The sequence below is a fragment of the Rattus norvegicus genome, chromosome 2, assembly GCF_021556685.1.
Source record: "Rattus norvegicus strain SHRSP/BbbUtx chromosome 2, alternate assembly SHRSP_T2T, whole genome shotgun sequence".
Lineage (NCBI taxonomy): Eukaryota > Metazoa > Chordata > Mammalia > Rodentia > Muridae > Rattus > Rattus norvegicus.
The window spans coordinates 47660264-47680211 of NC_141535.1; the positions used below are offsets into that span (position 1 = coordinate 47660264).

Genomic DNA, 19948 nt, shown 5'->3' on the forward strand with positions numbered 1-19948 from the left:
TACCGTAATGAACGGACAATTGCTGGCCATTACTGGGAGGTGGTGAGAGGCAGGAGGTGGAGTGTGGCCTTACTCTCTCTGTTTCTTAGTTGCCACTACATGGAGTGCTTGCTCTGATCTCATGTCTCCATCACCATGACTAGTAACACCCACAATTTCTTTCTAAAACCACGAGCCAAAATAAATCCTTCCTCCCTTAAGTTGATTCTGGCATCTGGTCAGAGAAAAAGAAGAGTAATTAAAACTGCACGCTTCCGGCACGAATGGACTCTCTTGGGCTCCACCACCACCACCACCACCACCACCATCACCACCACCACCACCACCACCACCACCACCAAGTGTAGACCACTCAAGCTTCCTAAACTGTGCCAAATCCCAACAATTGGTTTCCTCAGCTTAGATTCTCTCCCTTAATTAGAGTAGAAAAAACAGTGGTAACAGTTTGTATTTATAGGTGATCAATTAAACCACAAACCAGAACCTAATTTTTCTTTGCACTTTTGTGACTTAAACTCATTTAAGACTAGAATTTGTCTTCAAAGAAATGGACTCCATACTAATTATATTTCAGGGTTTGAAACTTCTTGAGAGATTATTTATTTTTAATTATTTAAGGAAACAATTGTGGTTTTAATACTTTGACTACTAAAATTAAAAAGATCATTTTATAAGTATCTTGATCATTCGGTGTAAGTTTTGGGTGTTAATAATATTTTGATTATTCAAGCAACGCAATGTGCACCAGGCTAGCTTGCAAGCGCGCCAGTGAGCCGCTGAACGTAGACCCCCCCCCTTTCATTTACCTAAAGAGGGCTCAGCTAACTTATCACAACTGAAGTGCAAGAAACGTTTTAAAAGGAAAAAAATCCAAATGTTAAGTAATGAAATTTATACTTTCTGGAAATTAAGTATTAAGTGGTAGAATCGTTAACAGGAAGTGCAATACATTAAGTAAAAAGGGTTTGGTATTTAGTGTGGTGTTGTTTCTCAAGTGTAAAAGTCTTACAATTTTGTTTTAAAACAGTAAAAGATGTATACAAGGGTGTAAGTCAGAAAAGACCCTAACTATGTAACAATTAGAGTAGTAGGCTTGATGATCACATTCTGTTATGATTTTCTATACTGCTCCAATGTGCCTACAATCAGAGCATGTATGAACGCTCAACAGTACAGAGCAGCGTCACAGGTCACCAGTCTGTCCTGTTATTGCACACGATCCATTTCATAGGGCTGAAGAAGGCAGGCATGGCCTTAGAGACAGGACCCCACCCAGCACCTTGCACAGTGCGCAGGAAGAACAATCACTAGTTACCAGCAGTGCATCGATAATCCTTCTCCAGTTTACAAAGGCACAAAATTGCTAAATTGGTGTCTGAATACAACTACTTGTTTTGAGTTGGTGTTTGATCTATACTAAATAACTAGTCTTCATTGACTAATCAGATAAGATTCTAATAAGTCTGCTTTTATGTTCCTGCTTGCAACTTTTTTCTTGCGGTTTCTTTCTTTGTTCTGTATGTATACTGTTTTGATTATTGTGTGTTGTGGGGAATTTCTGCCTCAGTCTATTTGGTGCTCTCTATGTTTCTTATACCTTAATAGACAACCCCTTCTTAGGCTAGGGAAATTTTTTTCTATAATCTTGTTGAAATTAGTTTCTGTGCCTTATCTTGGGTTTCTTCTCCTTCTATTTCTATTATTTACAGATTGGTCTTTTCATAGTGTCCAAATTTCCTGGATATTTTGTGCCTGGATTCTTTTTTTTAGATTTAACATTTTAATTGACTAAGGTATCCAATTCTCTCTTCAATGACTAACCGTGTTCACTGCAGCTCTACTCATAATAGTCAGAAATTGGAAACAGCCTAGGTGTTCGTGAATGGATGAATGGCCTAAAAAAAAAAAGTGATACATGTACATAATGGAGTATTATACAGCCATTAAAAATGAAATTTGTAGATAAATGAAGGGAGCTAGAAAGAAAAAAAAAAAAAAGTCGTCCCAAGGTGAGTTATCCAGAAAGACAAATTCAATATGTATTCACTTCTGTGTGGATATTAGCTGTTAAGTCTTCAGTAAACAAGCTACAATCTATATAACACAGTGGCTAAGTACAGAGTAAGGACTAAGTGGGAGGGAAGGATCTCTCAAGGATGTGAAATTCACTAGATAGTTATAGATGCATGAGGAAAGGACTGGAAAGGGAGGGCAAAACAGGGAGGGGAGGCAAGAGGGGGTTAAGGGAAGCATTATAGGGGTGGGGGGTGGAGGGAAGAGCGAAAAACTACTGGTCATTTGAGTATTTGGTGTAAACCTACTACAGTAGGAGCTTCCCAAAAATATATATACTGTATTTGAAGGCAATGTAAATGAAATTGCCTTCTCACTGGACCATATTCTTGGCTTCTTTTTACTTAGCAATGTACTTGGGCATTCTTTTTAAAAATTCATGTAGATGTTATCTTGTTTTAACAGTTTGTTTGCCCATGTGCATGGGTTTGAAACAGGCAACTCCAGTGTCACCTTCAGCATCTGGGACTGGGACCACTGTCATCCTGAGGTCATTATTTAATCCTTTTTAAGTCTTGATTTGTATCTCTTCTTTGCAAAATTGGAAATGTAAATGCCTCCCTGACAAGGCGTTTATGCAGGTTAGTAGGTAGAGCCTGTTGAGAGCATGGCTTCATGGGTGATCATTTAGGCTAGACTATTGCAATAAAATGCGTATTTATATTTTAAAAACACAAAAGCAGCTCTGAAGGTCTCCAAACTTGGTTTTATTTCATATTGAATCTTTATTTCCTAAGAATAAAAGATCTCCATTGAAGTTCTCACAATCACCAGATGTCATAAGACAGAAACGTATAGACAAATGTAGAGAGAATACCTTGTGTATTATATGGATGTATCGCCTGTCAATTAAAGAGCCTATGGCCTATAGGGAAGGGTAGAATAAAAGGTGGGACATCTGGGAGGCAGAAAGAATTCTGGGATAGAGCCAGGCATGAAAGATCCTCCCGAGAAGAAGCGAGGAAACGGACATATGGTACCTGGGCACAGGTAATCACCACATGGAAGAATGTAGATTAGAATAAATGGGACGGTTTAAGTTAGGACCTAGTAAGGGGGAAAAAAAGCCTAGCAATATGGCCAAGGTATCTGTAATGCATTTTGAGTCTGAGTCTTATTTCTGGGAGCATGGGACTGGGAAGAATGGACTTAACTTCTACAGACAAATCCTTTTATGCTCATAAGCACTGAGAAAATACAAATCTCCAGTCAAAAAGGAGAACACTGCCTATAAGGGAATTAAGTTGAGGATTACTGGGTTGTAGTATAATCATGTACTTCTCTACCTGTGACAAAAGAATTTCTCAGAGTAGTTTAGTAATAATGGCTTGGAGTTTGTGCATGATATTGACTTGTGTGTGGCTATAAAAAACAACCAGAGAACACCTAGGCTGCAGCAGATCCCAGGCATTCATCGTAGATTCTAAGTGCCATGATTTCTTAGAGGGGTGAACATCTCAAATCTGTCTGTGCAGGAAACTGTAATGTGTTCAGTGTAAGACATCAAAAACACTTAAAATGGAAACTGCCAAGTGTACCTGTAGTTTAAAGGTCACATTTATTAGGAGATTAAGGGGTGCATTATCCATGGACTATAAATAGTGCACAGCTGACACTTCAGTCACAGTCAAGCAGAAATGTAGCCAGCTCCAACCTATTTTGTAGACACTCTTGTTCTTTTGTTCCAAGAAAAGTTTGCACCGTAAGACTTGGACTTGGGTTTCGGAACCTTCCTCCCTTCCACGTCATAGCTCCATCCTAGATGCAAAACAAACCAAAACAAGCCAGAGGAACAGAATTAATGAGAATTTTTAAGAAACACAGCAAATAAGCAGAGTTAACTTGTATAATTTCATGTTCATTTATCAACAGGCATAAATGTCAACACATCTGAAATATATAAATTTAGTAATTTGTTTTCTCTCAATCCTGTGTGCAAACGTCCATACACTGTCTAAAGATGAGTTGTTATTTTTCAAAGTGAAGGAGTAACCTATGATTTAATTTCTACTTAAAATGTATTGCTTAGTTACCAAGGTTATGTATTATATAGGCTCAGATTTCTGTGCATGGCTTAATATGTGACATCTGTAGCAATACAAAGAGCACTCAGTACTATAACCCACCTCACTGCTCTCAGGTCCAGTGTCTGAACACATCTGAAATACTAGAGTTCTTCCCATCTTCCACCCCACCACTCCTCTTGAGATTATCAAGCTCTGTCCCCTTATTAACCAAAGTCAAAAATGATTTTCAGTATTTGTTTAATGGTTATATGATTAGTTCAAATCATAACCAACTATGCAAATACTGACACCTCTGACTAAAAGGCAGTTGGATACAAACGTCTGATGGGGAATTTGAAAACTGTACTTATACTCTCAATTTCAGGAGATTTTAAGGCAAACCAAACTGAGAGCTTTTGGTCAAAATGTTTTCTGAGTTTGTATCTTTTCTCCAAATGCCCTTTTGTATGTTTTGTAACTTTGGAGACTGAACTTACTTGTAGAGCATTTGTGTTTCGAGTGCCCTTGAGTGTTTAGGGAGCACTCTAATCAACACTCCTCCTTGGGCAGAAGTGTGACCCTCATGTTTCCTTAAGCTAAACAACTCTTACAACTCAGTTTTCTTTATAAACCCCCCTTCCCACCATTCTTTTCTCTCAGGACTCTTTTTCAAGTAACTCATCTTCATCCATGTTTCTTGATCATCAAGTATAAAATGCCCAAAATGTATATTAGACAGTCAAAACAAATGACTTTTTGTTTGGTTTTCAAACCCAGAGATCTGCCTGCCTCTGTATCCTAAGTGCTGGGATTAGAGGTATGTAACCACCACTGTCCAGCAACAAGTGCCTTCTTGATCATACAAATTCTAAGAAATTCTAGGGTCTTTTCATGAGTATAGTATTTAAGTAAAGCTCATGAATAGCAATCAGGCCAGTGGCTCCTCAGCTGGAATTCAATTATCAGTTATGCCATAAAACCTAACCTGTGAAGCTCAAAGCATCCTACTATAATTGTTGGAGAAAGGAAAACAGTGGCCTCTACTACAATCCTTTATCATTTGAACTACTTGGTTCTCCACATCTGATTGTTAGCAGTACATGTTCAAACAAAACTCAATACCCAGAAGGAAATGAGAAATCAGAAAGGCAAATTCAACATTAGACTATCTTTAACCAACTGAAGATAGTTTTTTCATTGTTTGTTGTGGATCAGTGCATACAATGTAATTGACAGTTTAAGTGTAAAACCCCAAAGGAAGTTCCAAGGCTTCAAGGCCTTTCTTACTGTAGAAGAGTTCCCTGAGAAGTCTAGAGTTTGGGATGTGGCAAATGTTTGAATGGCTGCCTTAATTTATCTGTGTGATGTTATGTGAGCTCATTTCAATAAAGCGGTTATGGAAAACCATAGCAAGCATAGCTGTTAATTCACGCGCTCAGTATTGCTCTCAGAGTAATGGCTCGGTAGGAAAGCACTGTAGTCTCGGAGAAGCTGACTCGGGCTGCAGAGATGGTCAGGCAGGCACGAGCACTGGCTGCTTTTCCAGGACCTGGGTTCAATCCTAGCCCACACATGGCAGCTCACACATGTCTGTAATTCCAGTTCCAGGCAATCTGACACTCTCACAGACATTCAGGCAAAACACCAATGAACATAAAATTAACGTAATATAGTTTCAAAAAGAGAAGCTGATCTCACAAAAGAAGGACATAAAGTGGTTATTTCCATTTCAAAACATTCAAAAGAAGAAAGCACCTTAAGAAGGGCCAAAGCCTTTTAACACAGGTTGACTTTAAAGCCATACACTGTCCACAGCATACATAAGACTGAATTTCTTTAAATATGTCGTAGTCACCATTTTTATTTTACCCACTTTCTCTCAATCTGATTGTGTGATTTTTTTTTATTTAAATATTTTACAAGACTTAAAAAATTCCTGAAAATCCAGTCTATGCCACAGTGCTCACTCCACCGTGTTATGACTACAGAGGAAGAACCAGCAAGTTTTCTAAAGTCGACTCTAGGTCTTGTTATGGCAGTCACTGCTTAGGTTACTTGAGGTTTCCATGATCTTCTTTTGCCAAATGGTGGATGAGAGCATGCTTTCTCATCTCTCCTCCACCTGCCAAGACAGACTTTTCAGCTTAATAATGATGTCCTGAGAGGAAATGAGGGCCTGCAAATGCTATGAATTCTAACTGCTCGCCTTACCTCAGAACCAAGCACAGCTCTATTCTCTGTTCTGCTTATAGACTTTCAAAATGCTGTCGGGGTTAGCACCATGAGAGAAGAGTAAATTATTTAGACACAGAAATGGAAACTGGTTTGGTTTCTCTCCGGGGCTCTCTAAGCTAGACTATATTTGTTATCAATTACAACCGGAAGAGACCTGTGGTCTGGCCACGATCTCTGTGGCTGCTCTGCCACAGTCACACATGACTGCTGATAGAGGGAGACACTGTTTCCCTCCCTCATGTTCTCCTGTGGAAAACAGCTCTGCTTCTAAAGCTCTTGTCTGACGGAGCAGCGAGGTTACACAGTGGCCGACGGTTTCACCGTAGACAGTCAAAGTAAAGGAAGATTGCGCAACTTTGTATTCCCAATCAGTCAACACACTTCTGCTCTGTTCTGGGACATTAAGACAGAACTCAGAACAAGAAACACGTGAGATGATACTGAACATGTACTTAGCAATGGGTAAATTATATGAATTACACAGACTACACATACTCATGTCTTTTTATTTCTCATCTAAAACTCCTAAAAAGTAAGAATTTCTCACGAAATATAGAACAACAAAATTTATTAGTAAAATATTCACAACAACCAAATATCTACTTTTTCAACTTTAAGGGTTTTTTAAAATTTTGTTTTTTAAACCAAATTACCCAAACTGTATCTGAGATGAAAAAGTTTACTGCTTTTATAAAGCTAAGGTGCACTCTATGACAATGGTCCCATATGCCGTCCGTCTTGTTGGGTCATTCCAAACCAGGCCTTGCTTTTTCCAGCTGTGCAACATGAAGATCAAAGCAGCCGAGCCCAGGGCAGCTGCCCAGGGCTGGAGTAAGCCCCTGGGACCGCCATCACTTCCCACTGCGGAGTAGCCATATGGCACAGATTAGCCACAAATCCATCCACCAGTACCTACAAGACGAGAGGAGCTGACTCCGCTGTCTCACACAGGAGAATGTATCCACAAAAATATTTTGAATGTTAAGCTCTAGTGTAAAAGAAGTATATCTGGCAAATGTTTCGTAAACTTAAAATGTGATCTTTAATGTCCAACAGTAAATTTCTTTTTCAAAAAGCACGCCATCTTTGTAAATCTTTACACTGTGGCTGAATCTCTATTTCCAATGCAATGATGGTGCAACCTTTTCACATATGCACATACACACACACACACACACACACACACACACACACACATACATATACATGTATGCATACACATACACACATGCCCATGAAAACAAGCCAGCTCACAATGGTTAGCTTATGACTTTTGGATGAGATAAAGAAAAGTCTATTCATTTTGATTTACAGAACCATTTCATTTATGTCTCTGTAATAAACATAGACACTTTCACTTGTTCTTTTACTACTTATGGCAAAACTTACTCTAGAAACTCCCATTCCAGTCCTGTGAAAGGTTCTTCTCCATTGATAACATAATCAAACGCTGACATTAATTACTGTGGAAGTGAACAGTTTAGTACTTTGTGCTAGAACAAGTAACCACCATAGAATGTGACAGAAACAACGGGAAGATCCTGCTAACCACCTCCGGGGATCAGAACAGGCAAGTCTTTGAGACACTGAGGGAGGAGGCACATTGGTAGCTAGGGAAGGTTCCAAGGCCCTTCACCAGGTTATAGTCTGGCATCATCACACCTTGTGGAAGGAAAGCAGACACCTAACATCTAAAATGAGGAAAGGCAGAAAGCTTTCCTGGAGTTTCACTGTCAAAGTCTCACTTTGGAATGATTTAAAGCATCTTGAATATTCTTTCAGAAAACACTGTGGAAGTGCCTGTGGTTGTGTATAGAGTGGTGGAGCAGTCCTTTCTCGGACGGTTAATAAGCAAATACGCACACATAGCACTGGAAGATCCATTAGAATAACAAACACCCTACATCTGCTACAGCTGTGACACCTTGCAAATATCATCACCCTCTGATGCAACACTCAATGGTCTCTTTAAATTTATTTTTCAAATAATATTCTATCATACAGATTAGAATTATTTCCAAAACATTAATCGAAAACATTCATAAAGCTAACCAAGAAATCAACCAATTACTGTGACTTTGTGCTTCAAAACTACAGCTGAAAATTGGTTTGGAAACTTAGAATGCATTCTTTCTAATTTCTCGAGAAGATATATATGCAAATAGCTAAATTGCATATATATTTTGTGGAAATTAATCTGAGGCGACGAGCTATGCATAGAAATCCCCACACTCCTAATTAACTCATAAAATACTAGGAAGTCCAGCAAACCACCACACAGAAAGAACCCTACTGTAAGAAAAGTGACTCCAGAGTTCTATAGGCATCTAAGGAATAATCCCTCTTTCTCATTCTCATCCTCATGACCTGAACCCACAAAAATCTCTCAGCCAAGGATTAGGAATCAAGAGCCAAGTTGAAACATCAGCAACAAAAAACCTTGGTAGGCTGCTAGTACAAGTAGTACTCACCTGTGAATTCACTGACTCACACAAATTCATTTGTAGCCTCCAAATCTATGCATCCCCCCTCCTGTGGTCAATTATGATGGACACAGAAGGGAAACAGACTCTCTGCATCTCCTCCTGACTGAGGTCAAGCAAAGCACTCTCGCTATCTACTTGGTTTAGCCTTCAGACTCCTGACAAGTGCCCTCTTCAAGGACTATTTACAGCCACAATTTTCATTTCTTGTGGGTAGTTTCACTGATTAAAATAGTTCCTGGGCATGGTGCTAGAAGACTATGATGTGACAATATGCACATTAGATAAACTCTGTTCAAGTTTGAGTTAGCATGTTGTTTAAAAGATCAATGTAGGTGAATCAATAAATTAAAGTGTTTTTAGAAGAAGTTACAAACAGATTAGTGTTATCAATTAATGAAAGGATCTGACCAGAGGCTTGAAGGAACTCACCTCCATTTTCCTAGAATGAGTGTTCAGTATTTGCTACTTTACTGTTCTGCTGTCAGACAACATGACTATCACTGATAAAGTGGATGGCTACAGTGACAGGCACATAAATTCTGTCCCATCTCCACCTACTGACCTTATTCTAGAAATACCAATTTTGTCTCTATTTGAAATTTATCTCAGTGTCCCTTTTCCCCACATAAGTTCATGTGGTCTTTATTAGGGCTAGACGAAACCAAGCACCCCAAAAGAGCAAACCCACTGATGTGACAGTCTTGGCTCAGCCCACACTGGACTACAGGATTGCAAGTGCATACTTTCAGCACTCCACAGGAACCTGGGATAGGGTTGGGGGGTTGTTTTTGTCTGCCAGGAAGAGCCACTTCCCTGTCTCCCCTCCCTCTGGCAGAAGAGACATCTAGTTCTCTATTGAGTATACTATGGTACATACCAAAGGCAGTGTGCTGGCCTCCGACCCTCAGATCCCTTTTCCGTGTGTACTTGTTATGCATCTCAAAGCACATGTTAGCCTCCTGGCCCTTCTCACCTCCTCCTCCACCCCACTCAAACTCCCAGGTTGTTCCAGACTACAGCCCACTTCTCACTCTTTAAGACATGGGGTCTCCCCCTACATACACAGTTACTCTCTTAATATTCTCTGTTCTTCTTCTCTCACAGAAAGCCCTGGACATGTGCAGTCTGTTTCTTCTTACTCATCTGGAATCTTACAGATGCCCCTGGATATTCTCTCTCTTATCCACAATAAAAACCTTTCTCCTGACCATGGAATGGCCATTTTGGTAGTGTCTTTACTGTGTCCCTGCTTAGACTCTTGACTTGCTCTTTTGTGTGAGGATATCTGCCTGGCTACTTTGTGTTTCACATAAAATAAATTTCCCTAATAGATGTGTTCATTTTATTCAGAAGCCAAATATGAGAGCCAGGGAGTACAGATTAAGTCTACTAAAAATTCGAGTTCCAGTGGCTAACTGTTAAGTTTTACAGTAGGAGAACAAAGTTTTAAATTGAGGAGTCACTTTTAAAATACATTGGTGGAAACATTACGCAGGTTAAAACAAGGGTTTTCCTCAGTTACTACAGACCTCAGATGCTGTTTTCTGTTACTGCATTTTAAAAGATTAACTCACAAGATGTTCTGACAGGGTGGACGAGTGGACAGGGTGGACGAGTAGTGTTTTAATCCCCTTTAAGGGAGGGGCTAAAGAAACTGAGAGCTGTAATTAGGTCCTGACCCACAAGCTCTGCTCTTTACCCCATCGTGAACACTTTCTGATCAGTATGAGGCACACCTCTTCTAGTCACACTATACACAAACGACAGAAAGAAAGGCTCTCTGAACCAGAGACATGCTAGTGGAGCTGGTCATACAGAATTTAAAACTTCTGTAGCTTTATTAGTTTATATGAAAGAACTATCTTCTTTTTATTTATTAGGATCAGACTGTAAAAACAAGTCATAAGATTTATGGCAAAATTAAAACTAGAAAGTGGAGGTAGGCAGGCCCTTTTGTGCTCTGGTGAATGGGCTTGAGCCCAGGTACACACTTCTTAGGTAGGGAGGTAGCCTATCTGCTGGATGTCTTATGAAGACTTCCAAAATGGTAAACATTGATTCTATTCGAATATCTTCTTTCTCAAGATACACAAATTGACCAATCAAATAAACTAGCATTCTTTCAAATTAATGCTTACAGTCATGAGAATGTAAAAGTGTCTTAACTGGGCTGATTATTCCCTCCAGCTATTTTATTTAAAAAGACGTTACCCAAGATTATTATTAAAACCTTAGGTGACAGGCTGGCAAGATGGCTGAGCAGGCAAAGGTGCTTGCCACCACGCCTGCTGACCTGAGTATCTGAGATGATCCCAGAATATACACTGCGGGAGGAGCAAATCAATTCTTTCAAGTTATTCTCTGACCTTCACACATGCACAATGGCATGTACACACACACACACACACACACACACACACACACACACACAGAGACATGCCTATACATACACACATGCACATACACAAAATAAATGCCTTTAGACTCAAATGACATTAATGGATATTTAGATTTTTTACTAAGTGAGGTAGTTTACTGAACTATTAATTATGACAAGGTTGTGAGAACATTAACCCAAATACGACATTTAGGGTATTTAATGATGAAACAGCAACAGCAGAAAAGCTGGTCTGATTTCTGGCCCTTGTCTGCTGAAGCTATAAAAGAACTGTTTATCCTTCTTTTGAAATAGAATACGAGACCCCCGTGGGTCCTACACCCAGAAAAAAAGGAACACCACTGAGTAGCAGACAGAACAAACTGAACCAACAGACCTAGAGAATTCCCAAGTCACACCATTCTCTGTCCAATCAAAATTCAGTACAAATATGTATCATTTCATCAAACTTAGCACTTTGTGGGTGGGGCAGTCATATGTATCCCAGGATGCTGTTAAGTTCATCATATAACAGATGGTGATCCTGAGCTTCCTCCTGCCTCAACCTCCCAAAGGCAGGGAACGCAGGGGTGGGCCACTGCATGCATTCACAATTGCCTACTTGCCCCTTTGTGATTTCATAATCAAACCAACTCTAGCTAAAAGATAATTGATAATAATGGCAAAGGTTAAACCTTTTTATGTAAACAATGAAAAACGTGTGAGCAACATGACAGATTGTGACTTATTTATCAAGGGGAAGAGTATTTCATGAAAACTTGAATACAAGAAGTTGACTTTCTTGGATTACAGCATAGGACAGCAGTAAGTCTGGAAAAAATCTGTAAAATGTGTAGAAATCTTAGCAAAGTCTGTTTCATGTTGCTGGACTCAGGTCCTAAGTTACTGTTTTATGTACAATATAAGGTGATCACCTTTCTGTTACCGACTCCTCCCATGGCAATCATTCTGGCTTATCACAAGGACTTGACAAGCTTTTTGCTGACTCCATGTTCTTGGTCACCAGTGTAAGAGTTAAGGTTTTACACTTCTGCCACCCTCTCCACTGATTTTTTTATGTTTTAGTTTGACTTGAAATGAGCAGCCAATTTTTTCTTTTTAGGCAACTCTGATTCTATTCCAAGTTTACCTGTTTATATCACTTTTTTGATGCTAGACAGCAAACCCAGGGTTTGTCTATGCTTGGGTATGTGCCCCTCTAACTGAGTTACAATACTTGACATGCAATTTTTATTTTTCCCACTCCAAAATGAAATCCTAAACAAAAACAAAACACACAACTCCCACACTCTACAGGTGAGCTCATTTAAATTCAGAATCCTTCCCACTAAAAAGGGAAGTGTGAAATGTCTCCCTTTATGTCAGGCATCTAACTCCTGAAAAGCTGCTTTCTCAAGATGTAAAGCGAAGAGATGCTTAGCCACTATGATTTAAATGTGATGGGTAAAAAGGTTTTGGAACTGGGTATAAAATTAACTCAAACAAATCAGTAGCCTTCCTCTACACAAAAGAGAAACAAGCCGAGAAAGAAATTAGGGAAACGACACCCTTCATAATAGACCCAAATAATATAAACTACCTCGGTGTGACTTTAACCAAGCAAGTAAAAGATTTGTACAATAAGAACTTCAAGACTCTGAAGAAAGAAATTGAAGAAGTCCTCAGAAGATGGAAAGATCTCCCATGCTCATGGATTGGCAGGATTAATATAGTAAAAATGACCATTTTACCAAAAGCGATCTACAGATTCAATGCAATCCCCATCAAAATACCAATCCAATTCTTCAAAGAGTTAGACAGAACAATTTGCAAATTCATCTGGAATAACAAAAAACCCAGGATAGCTAAAACTATCCTCAACAATAAAAGGACTTCAGGGGGAATCACTATCCCTGAACCCAAGCAGTATTACAGAGCACTAGTGATAAAAACTGCATGGTATTGGTACAGAGACAGACAGATAGACCAATGGAACAGAATTGAAGACCCAGAAATGAACCCACACACCTATGGGCACTTGATTTTTGACAAAGGAGCCAAAACCATCAAATGGAAAAAAGATAGCATTTTCAGCAAATGGTGCTGGTTCAACTGGAGGTCAACATGTAGAAGAATGCAGATCGATCCATGCTTATCACCCTGTACAAAGCTTAAGTCCAAGTGGATCAAGGACCTCCACATCAAACCAGATACACTCAAACTAATAGAAGAAAAAGTGGGGAAGAACCTTGAACACATGGGCACTGGAGAAAATTTCCTGAACAAAACACCAATGGCTTATGCTCTAAGATCAAGAATCGACAAATGGGATCTCATAAAACTGCAAAGCTTCTGTAAGGCAAAGGACACTGTGGTTAGGACAAAACGGCAACCAACAGATTGGGAAAAGATCTTTACCAATCCTACAACAGATAGAGGCCTTATATCCAAAATATACAAAGAACTCAAGAAGTTAGACCGCAGGGAGACAAATAACCCTATTAAAAAATGGGGTTCAGAGCTAAACAAACAATTCACAGCTGAGGAATGCCGAATGGCTGAGAAACACCTAAAGAAATGTTCAGCATCTTTAGTCATAAGGGAAATGCAAATCAAAACAACTCTGAGATTTCACCTCACACCAGTGAGAATGGCTAAGATCAAAAACTCAGGTGACAGCAGATGCTGGCGAGGATGTGGAGAAAGAGGAACACTCCTCCATTGTTGGTGGGGTTGCAGACTGGTACAACCATTCTGGAAATCAGTCTGGAGGTTCCTCAGAAAATTGGACATTGAACTGCCTGAGGATCCAGCTATACCTCTCTTGGGCATATACCCAAAAGATGCCCCAACATATAAAAAAGACACGTGCTCCACTATGTTCATAGCAGCCTTATTTATAATAGCCAGAAGCTGGAAAGAACCCAGATGCCCTTCAACAGAGGAATGCATACAGAAAATGTGGTACATCTACACAATGGAATATTACTCAGCTATCAAAAACAATGACTTTATGAAATTCGTAGGCAAATGGTCGGAACTGGAAAATATCATCCTGAGTGAGGTAACCCAATCACAGAAAAACACACATGGTATGCACTCATTGATAAGTGGCTATTAGCCCAAATGCTTGAATTACCCCAGATGCCTAGAACAAATGAAACTCAAGACGGATGATCAAAATGTGAATGCTTCACTTCTTCTTTAAAAGGGGAACAAGAATATCCTTGGCAGGGAATAGGGAGGCAAAGATTAAAACAGACACAGAAGGAACACCCATTCAGAGCCTGCCCCACATGTGGCCCATGCATATACAGCCATCCAATTAGACAAGATGGATGAAGCAAAGAAGTGCAGGCTGACAGGAGCCGGATGTAGATCTCTCCCGAGAGACACAGCCAGAATACAGCAAACACAGAGGCGAATGCCAGCAGCAAACCACTGAATTGAGAATAGGACCCCGGTTGAAGGAATCAGAGAAAGAACTGGAAGAGCTTGAAGGGGCTCAAGACCCCTTATGAACAACAATGCCAAGCAACCAGAGCTTCCAGGGACTAAGCCACTACCTAAAGACTATACATGGACTGACCCTGGACTCTGACCTCATAGGTAGCAATGAATATCCTAGTAAGAGCACCAGTGGAAGGGGAAGCCCTGGGTCCTGCTGAGACTGAACCCCCAGTGAACTAGACTGTTGGGGGGAGGGCGGCAATGGGGGGAGGATGGGGAGGGGAACACCCATAACGAAGGGGAGGGGGGAGGGGGATGTTTGCCCGGAAACCGGGAAAGGGAATAACACTCGAAATGTATATAAGAAATACTCAAGTTAATAAAAAAAAAAAAAAAAGGTTATGGAAACAGGCACGTCTGTTGTCTTTCAGTCTAGGAGTATTAATTGAGTGCATTTTTTCTGCCAATGAAGAATTAAAAGGTAGGAAAAATCTCAAGCACAACCGGCAACAGGAAAGCAATCTTAAACACTGCCAATAGGAGCAGACAGAACCAGCAGGTGAAGATAGGTGTTTATGAGGGTGACGACACACAAGCATGCATCAGACTCTCCCAAAAGTGGGGAGTGGGCATGGGGAGTGGGTTTTGGGAAGCCAAAAATCAAATCTCTTTTTCAGGGCTGGGTTTTAAATGTCTGAAGAGTTTTCCTCCCCTCTCCTAATCTAGGGTTGGCTGGTTTGAAGAAAGACAGGTTTGTTGACTGGCCCACAGCTATTGTGTAACTTGTCTTGGCCTGACCTCTGTGCACTGGGGTCTGCTGTCCAGAGACAAGTAAGAACCTCAAGGCCTTGGCTTGAAGCTGCCAGGTTTTTGTTATGTCAGGAGGAGGGGGAGCAGGAGGGGGAGGGGGAGGAGAAGGAGGTGGCGGCAGCCAGCCATCTTGGCAGTTCACAATCTTTCTTGCCTAGGCTTAGCTCCTCTTCTTATTCATAACTGTATGCCTCCCAAGTATTGTCTTCTTAGTCCTCAGCTGCATGAAATGTTAAGTTCCTAGAGATTTGTTAAGTGGTCACCTGATCCATTTCCATCTATCAAAGTCTTTGTTCTGTTTTGCTTAACAGCAGAAAACTTTAACAAACAAACCAACAAAACCCCCAAACAATAGCAGCAAGAACAACAAAACACGCAAAAAAACTCCTTCTTAGCTTGTAACTCATTTCTTCTAGGTTAACAAACATTACTTTGGAAATCTACAGTCATTTACCTGACACCAAACTTCACTTGCTGTTCTGTAACTTCAATGCTTCCTACATCCTTGTCTCCACAGAGAGATTCCTGGAGCAGGTAAATACTGCCCTGAAGTGCAGGACTTTAACTTCCCACCCGCCCCTCCTTTTCTTGTGCCCCCTCCTGCACCCCAAAAGGCCAGACACAGAACCTAGAAGTTGTTGTGGTCATGGTGTTGCATGCATATAATTCAGCACATATGTGCCTGAGCCAGGAGGCCCAGGTTTTAAAAAGAGTTTAGACCATCCTGTGCTAAGACTGCATCTCAACAAAAACAAAACAAAGAATAAAACAAAAGAAAAAATCTGTAACAGTCCCCCCTTGAATGTAATCTGCCTTGACTTTTGACTTCCTTCTGTGTGGTGAATATGGAAGTTCAGGTAATGGCGTCTCTGTAATACTATGTGGAGCATCTTCCATCATTCCACCCACACTCCACTCAGTACACAGTTCTCTCTTGATTCCCTTTGCCACGAAGCTGGGTTTTGTGTGAACATTCAAAACCGTAGGCTAGATTTCTTCCTGCTTTGACCTGTATCTTCAAAGGTAGGTTTTCTCTACCAACAGACCCACCAAGAACACAAAGCAGTTTCACAGCTTGTTGGGTTCTCTTATTCCAGAGGAAAACCTTCATTTTGAAAATTTCAAAGACTTTTACAGCTAACAACAATGGGGAAAAACACAGGGGGGTAAAATGCCATACCAAAGAAGAGTCACAAAGTTCCAAATCAGATCAAACGAGACGGAGAAAAGCCATTTCTGGTTTTGATTAGCATGTAAATGCAAGTAGATTTTAGGTCTTCACCATCCCAGTTTTCCACAGCTGTCTCCTACTTCCTCTCTCCATGAGGTAGCTTCCTCCAGCCTAGCTTTCACAGAGCACAGGGAAAGACAAAAGCCACCAGGGTGAGAAAGGTTGGTCTTTCCAGCCCACAAAGAGCTGAAGGAAGGTTCATCTGCATTTCAGAGGAGGCCTCAGCCTCTGCCCCCTTTTCACAAACAAGGTTATCTGGCCGAGTTCCTTTGGGACACACACAGAGCCAGGGGTATAGGATGTGGCATTAAGGCCAAAAGACAATGGGGGGTCTTTGTATTTTCTTCACTTGGATTGTAAATTAGGGGATTATGAGAGTTGGAGGTGTGAAGGATGAGCACGAGCAAGAGGGCTGAGTAAGTGCCACTTGGCCTCACGTCTCACTGCCCAAATGTGGGAAGCCGGCCTTCCAGTACAAGTGAGGAGTGAGGCATGGTGGGAGAGAGGAGCAGGGACAGACACCTTGGAATTAGCAACTGGATGGAGGAAGCAAATTTCTTTCAGTCTCAGGTGAGACAGCATTCTGATATAATACTTTTATTTGTTAAATTAAAATAGGCAATTTCTTCTTGTTTCTCATATACATTCTAAAATGTAGGCTGGTGAAAGATTTAGAATATAGATACAATATATATCCTATGTACTGCTAATGGCTGTGGTGTCCAGTGGAAATGTGTAGAACATATTTCATCTTTTAGTAGTCACACTAAATCCATGAATGAAAATTAGTTTGATTGAGCTACTTAGCCCAAAGAATTTAAAATATTAACACATGATAAAAACTATTAAAGTTTTTTTTCCACATTAAATCTTTAAAATCTAGTGAGTATTTTAAATTAATAACAGCACAATTCTAAGCAGGACACTGAGTGGTGGTCACTCCCATATGCTCAGTGTGGATCTAGAGTAATCTTCGAGGCCTAACACTGTGTGCAGGCTTCACAGAGTAGGGATGCCATGACTGACCGCAGGCTTTCTTCACATTTCAGAACACTTACAAAAGTAAGACTTTAGAACAAGGATCACATAGAGTTTGGAAACAATGCCAACAATATCAAAGGATTTTTAAGAATGCTGCAATATATTTCAACCTTGAAGTATATTGCAGAAAACTTCAGGATATATACTTCAGGGTGATTGGTCTTAAAACTTCAGGATAAACTCCACACTAGTTTGACAGAAAAGCATTCTGTCTGGAGCGAATTTTACAACACTGAGATGTATGCACTGTGGCTCTGAAAGCGGTGTCTACAAGACTGGTTCTTCAGTCAGCCAATGGCCTTCTCCCACCTTCCTGTTTCTGGTCCTTCTTTCCCCCAGGGAGCTTTTGCTGCATTCTCTTTATCTGACTGTTAAGGTTTAAACTTAACTGTCCCTAAAAGGCTGTCACAGAGGGGTGGCACCACTGGGAGAAGCAGGGTCTGATGTAGGAAGCTGTGTGACTGGAGGCCTCCCTCTCTTTTTCTGCTTGAGGCACTGCCGGGTCAAGCCTACAGCTGCCTCCACAAAGTCCTCTCCAGACAAGATGTTCTGCCCCAAAGCGAGGGCCAAGCAGCTGCAGACTGAAACTTCTCAAACAAGAAGTCAGAGTAAAATCTTTTCTACTGTGATGGGAACATGGCACAGAAACTCACTAGGCAGTTCAGGGTGAAAAGACCACAAAGAAAAGTGACCAGTTTCTTTCTTGGCTAAATTCTTGAAATGTCCTTGAGTGTGTGGGCAGCCCAGTCCTTGTCAGAGGCTGGAAGATGTCAGGAGTGGGGTCTGGTATTTTCTTATCTTTTCTCCCCTAAGAGAGAATATCCCATTCCTGGAAACTGTCCTCAAGACCTGGCAGAAACTCTACAGCAAGGCACACCCGCACAGCACACCAGCACCTGAAAGGAACTGGGCTTGTCATCTCATGCACCCCACCCACATAGGCACACAGACACAGACACAGATACACATAGGGGCATGCATGTATAGACATGCACTCACCCACAGACACAAACAGACATGAACAGACACATAGACACACACACACCACTCTTCCCTCCACCTGGTAAAGCCTCATTAACTCCAAGGCGGTGAAGCCCAATGGAGGCCTATCTCCTGCCTCACACTCTTCCACTGGTTTTTTTTTTTTTTTTTTTTTTTTTTGGTCTTTAGCTCCCACTTATAAGTCTATAGTGTATCTTCTAAAACTCACCCTTGGCGGTCCTGAAGTCTCATTCTTTAAATTTATGAATTAACATTAAGGCCACTGGCTCTGGGCAGTTTTGGTGTGGGTGGTGGTCAAGTTTCTAGACCTTGATTCCCCATGAAAGGATCTATCATTCTTAAATATACTCCATGTGTCTGCGTGTATGTTTGAGGCAGGGTTTTTACATAGTCCTGGCTGTCCTGGAACTCACTAAGTAGACCAGGCTGTTTTCAAACTCACAAGATCTGCCTGTCTCTGCCTACCAAGGGCTGGGACTAAAGGTGTGAGCACCACTGCCCGACCCTGTGTCACTTTCAATTTGGTAAGGTTAGGTATTTTGTTATAGCAACCAAAAGCTATGCAACAGACCGACTAAATGCTCATAAAAGAGAATGCAGCTGTCAAAGAGCTTTTCATCACAGGAGGAGGGGCGAGAGATGAGCGGCTCACTTTGCTCAGAGATGTTCCTATTAAGTGTTCTAAGAGAGGCTACTTGAAAGCTTAAAGCAATCTGGGCTGTGAGAAGGCTCAAGAGCTAAGGATGCTTGCCACAAAGCATGCCAACCCCAGTGCCATCTCCAGAACCACAGAGGGAGGAGAAAGTGAAGCCCATGCTGTCCTCTCACTACCATACCCACATCAGCACATCACACTCATGCACACAAAGACGGTTTTAAAGTTCTGAATAAGACAGTGTTCACCATGATTTTCCTCCGTCATGTTTATGTAAGCTGCTCCCATGCTCCAGGCCCAAACTTTTACTCCTTTCTACATCTTACAAGACAAAATCTTGTTAACTTTCCAGCCTTTCCATAGTCTCACATTTGTCTGCTTTATTTTCAATTACTCACTTATCAGACTTTAAGAGGAAGAGAAATTGCCTTTGCCTGTATATAAGAAACTGAGTTTGAGTGATGGTTCAGTGACTAAGAGCTGCTCTTCTAGAGGACCCAGGTACAACTCCCAGCCCCCACACGGTGGCTCACAACCATCTATAACCCCAGTAGCAGCATCTCCAATAGCACATGACACATA

The 19948-nt window shown here is 40.9% G+C and overlaps 1 protein-coding gene across 1 annotated transcript in view; it reads right to left on the minus strand.

Moving 5' to 3' along the window:
- Positions 1 to 2774: 2774 nt before the first annotated feature.
- The window catches only part of Ndufs4 (NADH:ubiquinone oxidoreductase subunit S4), a 110060-nt gene continuing 92886 nt past the window's right edge, over positions 2775 to 19948 (minus strand). Inside the window, 1 exon segment of the mRNA NM_001025146.1 lies at positions 2775 to 3831. Within this exon segment, the coding sequence (NP_001020317.1) occupies positions 3728 to 3831 (104 nt within the window). The 3' untranslated portion in view covers positions 2775 to 3727.